The 6,683-nt window shown below is 36.1% G+C and overlaps 1 protein-coding gene and 2 long non-coding RNA genes across 4 annotated transcripts in view; 2 read left to right on the top strand and 1 right to left on the bottom strand.

Annotated features, from left to right (window-relative positions):
* The first annotated feature begins 1,240 nt into the window (after nt 1-1,240).
* Nucleotides 1,241-5,571, top strand: LOC128896487 (uncharacterized). Of its 2 annotated transcripts, none has more exons than XR_008461993.1 (4): nt 1,241-1,452; nt 1,565-1,745; nt 4,435-4,597; nt 5,465-5,571. It is a non-coding gene; the product is annotated as an uncharacterized LOC128896487 (long non-coding RNA). The 2 variants fall into 2 exon arrangements; XR_008461992.1 differs by having other exon boundaries at nt 1,244-1,452; nt 5,448-5,570.
* Nucleotides 1,752-6,683, bottom strand: part of LOC128896486 (uncharacterized) — a 236,715-nt gene continuing 231,783 nt past the window's right edge. Inside the window, exon 2 of the mRNA XM_054159869.1 lies at nt 1,752-3,240. Coding sequence (XP_054015844.1) covers nt 2,198-2,854 — 657 coding nt within the window. The 5' untranslated portion in view covers nt 2,855-3,240 and the 3' untranslated portion in view covers nt 1,752-2,197. The remainder of the gene's footprint in view (nt 3,241-6,683) is intronic.
* Nucleotides 5,703-6,212, top strand: LOC128896488 (uncharacterized). Its single transcript, XR_008461994.1, has 2 exons — nt 5,703-5,822; nt 5,923-6,212. It is a non-coding gene; the product is annotated as an uncharacterized LOC128896488 (long non-coding RNA).

Raw genomic sequence — 6,683 nt, 5'->3', positions numbered from 1 at the left:
ATATAAAACGATAGAAACATTAATAATAATGGCATAATAATGAAATAGTATACATAATTTACATACCATAATTTAGATCATACGAATATATACAATTTGGAATAGAGCTAAATTTTATTATTTGTCACAATTCAATTTATATTGTATTTATCCAATTTTATGCGGAAAAGAATCTGAAAGTAACTCACTCGACAATGCTCAGCGATGCTCGGGTAGGTTATATTACGGCGTATGTTTGTTCCCCTCTACAAATAAATTTGCTATAGGATAATACTGGAACCACCCATTTTGCATTTCTCTCGGATCTCCGTCGCCTCTACTTCTTCCTACAGGAGTTCACACTCCAGTTAGGATAGAGCTTGTTACGCTATCACGTGAACTTAGCTTCATGGCATGTAGCGCCACAACGCGGAATAGCTTAAACACTACCGCATGTAGTATATATTTATATTCAAATTAGGAACGGAATTCAAATGGATTAACGCATTGAATCAACGAACCGCCACGTACATTGTTAAAACATTCAACGTGGGTGATCAAGCGTGGGAAAGTCAAAAGTCAGGAGAGAAAAGGGAACGTTCGCTGAAAATACTTAATAGATTCATTATAGGCCGTGTCGAATCGCCGTTTCCGTTGAAATGCATTTCTTTAGAATTCGAATCGAGTTAGCTTTTGTTCCAGCTCGTAAGATCCTTGAAAATAACAAACTATAAATAAATAGTAATAAATTTCCTTAAAGGTTGCTGTGTCTCGCTGGTGCGTTTTCTCTCTCTCTCTCTAGACCTCCGCGCTTTCCCTTTTCACGTGTAGCCCTGCACAAACATGGCCGCGCGACTCCCACATCCACCCGACTCGGGGGTGGATCCGAGATCGATGAAGATCACCGATAGAAGGAGTAGGGCGCAACCCCCGATTGGACCAGGACAACCCGAAGGGAGAATCGGGAATCTTCCGGAGAAGGGAGAGAAGCAGCAGATCAAGCGAAGATTTTTCCAGAGAGTTCAATCGTAATCGAACCTCTGGTAACGAACTACGAAACGGTTTAAACCAAACTAGTCGACTGAATAAACGTCTTTACTTTTTTCCTAAAAGTATTTCGAATTTTAAGCAGAACGGTTCAGCGCTCCACGGGCACCTTACCCACGTCAGCAAATTCCCTATCACCGCACGACGCGGTTCGCAACAAGCTCAATAGTTGTAACTAGGTTAGTTAGTTTTTAGGGTGCGATCGGAAATTGGCTGACAATATTACCAGTACCACAGCCAACTCTTGTACCAGCCATGCTGAGAAACGTGGCAACACCGCTCAAGTCCAGATCGAGAGTCCTATTTTCCAATGTGAGAGTTTTGTGCTTCGTATCATAATTAACACTGTTTTTAATAGAAAACTATACCAATGTACACCATTTGTTATTAATTATGTAAAAGTGGGATATAAATATTATGACTATAGTAAAAGTAAAAGTAGTTTAAAAGTATATTAATATCTGTAAATATAGTATAAATTTGATGGACTCTAAAAGTAGTTTGATGTTATGATGCATTAAACTTGAAATATTAACAGTGGTTTGAAGAAAATATAAGTGTGAAGGAAGATAAAACCTTCTTTGGACCAAATTGAAGTGTTTGCAAATTGATAAGAAATATTATAATCTAATACAAACGTGAAATAGACAAAATTGTTTGTACGAAGCCAAAGAGGATCATTTTGTATTCTATCTTTCCATTCCTGGAGACGACTCCAGGTTTGTTTTCTTGATAGCCACGTTCGGCTCAAAAAAACTGAACATGTCGTCTAAAAATTCATTATTTTCTACATTCAAATTAAACACTGGGTTTACTGGGACCCATGGTGGACTTAACTTTTGTATATAGTTTTCTATAATACCTTGTCTATTTTCTGTTGTTATCGTGTCCTTATTGTTAATTTTAGTCCATTTTGATTTGAGCATCTTGATTTTATTCCACGTGTAAGTTAAGGATGTTCTAAAGTTAATACTCGCAGCAAATGACTTAAAACTATCCCTTTTCTTTTTCTGTAAAACTCTTTTAGTATTTGGTGTTTGTTTTTTATATAAAATCCAATTATTAAAAGTTGTATTGCACATCCACCGTTTGAAGGCAGTTTTTCTTAACCTTATATGCTTATTGCACTCCTCATACCACCATGTAACTGGATTCCTATGAACCTTATTTTTCACTTCTCTTCTGGCTGGGGTGTTATTGCTTCAATCATTTTTTCTGTGAAGTTTTTATATTTCTTTAAAATAGGTGTATCCGGTTCTAGTAAACTATTATAAGCTGTATCCATTTCTTCTCGGTACGCTTCCCAATTTGTCCTTTTCGAGGATATTTTATTTGTCTTTTTCCTGTAAATGTTCCTTTCCATATTAATGTCTATTCTTATGGGAAAATGATCAGAACCCATTGGTTCTTCTTCTTGGAGATGCTCAATCATATCTGTAATCTTTGAGTCTGAAAATATAAGGTCAAGGTTACTAAAGCTATTATTTCTTAAATTGATATATGTTTTGGTATTAAAATTAATAACATCCATTTGATGTCTTTCCATGATGTCTAGTAATTTTATTCCAGCATCATCTGATATGTCACAGTTCCATGCTACATTTTTAGCATTAAAATCTCCAATTAATATAGGTGACCCCAATTTTTTAATATCTTGAACGTATCTTTCCCATTCCTTCCTTACTAGAGGTTGCCCTGGTGCTCTGTAAACTGAGCATACCTGCAACTTTTGCTTCAGATTGGTTATTTCTACTCCTATTGATTGAGCGTTCTCGTCCTTTAATTCTACATCTATTGGTTTATGTTTAAGGCTTTTTGCTATAAACATAATAACTCCACCTCCTGTTTTTCTTATTCTATCCTTTCTGACCACGTTGAAACTATTCAGTTCAAACTCGTCCTTTGGTTTCAACCATGATTCCACACATATTATTATATCTGTTCCTTTAGATGAGGCATGCACAAAACCCCGGTTGGCGGGCGCGTGTTCGTCTGGTGGCGCGAGTCGAACCCGCGTGTTCGTTCAAGGTCAGAATGCCTTCAGCAGCAGAGTGGGAAAAAGGTGAAAGTAGCGGACAGCAAGTTAGACATAGTGGGAAGCAAGATAGAGGAGTGGAGACGGTGCATTGTGTGTGTAATACACAGATACAGGGAGTCGCAGCAAGGAATAGCGGCGGCAAGCGCTGGTTTTTGTCTATAAGCAGTAAATTCTATCTTGTATTTTCGAACTGGTATGCATTAGTTACAGAAAGCTTTAAAAATATATATATATATGTATATGTATATTATATCGTACAATATAAATATTGTAGCGACAAACTCGAAATGAATTAACCACGAATCTGTATTAGGAATTATTGTATAAGTCTCATGAAAATTAAGGGACCCGTGAGGCTATTGGAAGTAAGCTTGTAGTTGTGGCAGGCGCCCCCACTCTTAGAGTCACAGTGTACCGGATCACTAAGGAGTGGGGACCCAGCGCCCGCCGTTCACTGAAGAGTGAGAGCCCAGCGCCCGCGGGCGCACTTTCTGTGCATGCCTGCTTTAGATAGATATTCTATTTCTGACCTTTTATTTCTGATACTCCTACAATTCCAAAATATAATTTTAATTGATTGTGTCATGTCTTAATTGCTTAGATGATTCGCTTTTGTACAGATAAGAGTCTTGATTATTTTCATTCTTATTATAGCCGTTATTATCATTCTGATCTATCTCTATCTCTGAGTCATTTTGTTCAATTATCATCTGAGAGTATATTGAGTCCCTAGGTATATTTTTCAATATCCTCTCCTCCTCTTCAGGATGTAGTTGTTTCTTCCGTACATTTATCACTGGTTGATATATACTGTCCTTTGCCTCCTTATTCTTTACTATGTTTCTCTCCCGGTGCCTTAGTACAAGACCATACCACTCCTTCGAAATCTCTTTTTCATTATTACTATATATTATTTTCTTTGTCTTCCTCTTTGACTCAGACATTTCTCCTGTGAGATTAGTGTCCAGCAACTTAATTTGTACTGGTTTTTTAATAGGGCTTGTTATTGATGTATAGTACCCTTAGTTTTGGTGTATGTCTTAATGTTGTTTCTACCCCAATTGTTTTCAGATTGATCAATCTTTGGTGTGGTTCCTCCCATTCTTCTTAGTTCCAGTGTCTTTTGTGGGCTTAGTTTGGTCAGCTCTGGGAAATCTTTCTTTGTTATTTGGATTTTTGGGGAAAATTATTTTTCTTTAATTGCTACTTTGGCTTGAAAAAAGCTTACATTATTCATACTATACTATATTCATACTATACTATATTCATTCACTTCTTTATTAAACTTGAATTCTGGGCATTGTCCATTAAATGTGTAGTGTTCCTCCGTACAATGGATACATTTTTTGACATTTTCTTTGCTTCCGCAGGCTTCACTTTTAAGGTGAATTTCTCCATTGCAAATGCACATAGTTCTCTTTCTACACTTTCCCTTTGAGTGACCATAGTTCCAATAGTTGGTGCAGTTTTTAATAGGTTCGATGAAGCAATGAACCTTCACACTGTATAACCCATACAATTTAATATCTTCTGGTAAGACATCACCTTCAAACGTCACTACCACTGATTCACTGGGGTACCATTTTCTTTCATTCTTATTCTCTCCGATTACCATTTTTTCTAATCTTCTCACAAACAGAATTTTAGCCGATAATTTGGCATATAATACTATATCCTATATATCATAATCTAAAGAAAAATCCTTTATTAATCCTTTTCTCTCCAACTTATGAAGAGGAATAAAAGCTTCTATTATATTGTTGTCATTATTCTCTGTTATCTTTTCCATAAATTTGTTACCCTGGTCTTTGTTATAAAAAGACACCTCTGCTTTGTTAAAACCAGATGCTTTTAGGTCATATGCACTAACATTTTGTTTAAAATCCTCTTTGGTCATTAGGATAAGATTTTCCTTATTATTTTTTTTTATATACTCGTTTTTAATTCGTATTATCACTGAGGCAATGCCCCTATGATTTTCCGGGTACAATCTCATGCCCACCTTGCTCATTTTAGGTGGTATTTCAGGGACCTCCATAATGGATTCCTCCCTAACCTCCTCTTTCTTTCTCTTCCCTCCTCCTCTTTCCTCCTCTCACACTCATTCGAAAGAGGAAGGTTCAAGGAATGGCGCTCTAGTCGTCGTTTGAGTCACAAAATCCTTTTAGTAACCTAAAAATACAACTATTCTGCGGATGTATTTTGCTCGATTTTTGCTCGACTTTGGACGCTCATATTATTAAATATCGACACACTATCGTTCAACCACGGCCAGAGCGCCATTCCTTGGACCTTCCTATTTCGAATGAGCCCTCATTGAGCCCAAAATATGCTCATATAAGGACAAAATCTGTGGGCAAAGCTAACCCATATTTCGGGCCAGATTTTCTCGGTTTACAGAGCGCTGCATTACCCGTGTCTATCCCCTTAAGTGAACACGTAGAAGAGATGGAGGGAAACTACCCAAGGAAAGAATTGTGCAGTTAATTACAAGAGTGTGTTGCAGGTAAATTTCTTCATCACCCTAGGGGTATTCCCATGGCGCGTTACCTTTTTCAATCATAATCGGAAAATGCAAAATAATGAATATCTGTTTGAATGCTAATATATGTCAATTTATATAAAATATGTGTATGATTTTCACATTTAACAAATTGAAACTTCAAGTTAGCATCATTAATTATGGCTTCCATTATGGCATACATATGACTGAATACGGTCATTACTTCTTCTATAGGAACAGAAAGGCCTCCTCTTTGTAAGGAAACATTAAAATGTATCAAAATATTTGTTGTCAATAGTTTTACTTTTATCTTCCACAATTAATAATTTACATATATTACAATTTAATGTTTTAGCAGTAGAATGGGACCTATAACCAGATATGTAAATTTTAATGGGATAATCAACAACACAAGTGGATAAATATTGTTTCAAAAATTCTCAGAAAACAAGTTACATCAATGGAAAGATCACGAAGATTATTATCGTTATCACAAATTTCAAATCTATTTTTGATTTAAGTAAAAGAAAAGAATCTTGCCGATTTCTTAAATATGTTTTAATCTAATATTTTTCTCTGCATTTTAACTACTTCATTGTATGAAACATGATAATTACAACCAAATAAAAGTTTATAGTTTCCAAATCGTTTCTCTAATTTTTAACCGACTTCGAAAAGGAGGAGGTTACTCAATTCGACATGTTTTTTTTTTTATGTCTGTTCACCGATTACGTCGAGATGGCTTGACCAATCGGAATGAATCCTGTTGCATCTTGTAGAGCATGCCCCCCGGGCAGACCCATTATCACAACTTTTTGTGAATTGTCATTTTTTACCCGTTTTTTTGCCAAAAAACCGTACTTTTGATTATGTATATTCGCCGATTACGGCTTGACCAATCAGAATGAAACCTGTTGCATCTTGTAGACCATGTTCCCTCGGTGATCCTGCTATCAAGAATTTTTGCGATTTGTCATTTTTTACTCGTTTTTTTTTTTAAACAGAAAAATGTTGTGTTGTTTCTTACTCCGAGACGGATGGAGCAATCAGATTGAGACTTCTTGCATCTGGAAGAGCATTTGCCATTTGGTCCCATAACAAAACATTTGTCCTTAT

This window comes from Hylaeus anthracinus, unplaced genomic scaffold (genome assembly GCF_026225885.1).
Source record: "Hylaeus anthracinus isolate JK02 unplaced genomic scaffold, UHH_iyHylAnth1.0_haploid 1, whole genome shotgun sequence".
Lineage (NCBI taxonomy): Eukaryota > Metazoa > Arthropoda > Insecta > Hymenoptera > Colletidae > Hylaeus > Hylaeus anthracinus.
The sequence above is the reverse complement of the archived record's forward strand: the minus strand, read 5'-3'. Positions and strand labels throughout refer to the sequence as shown.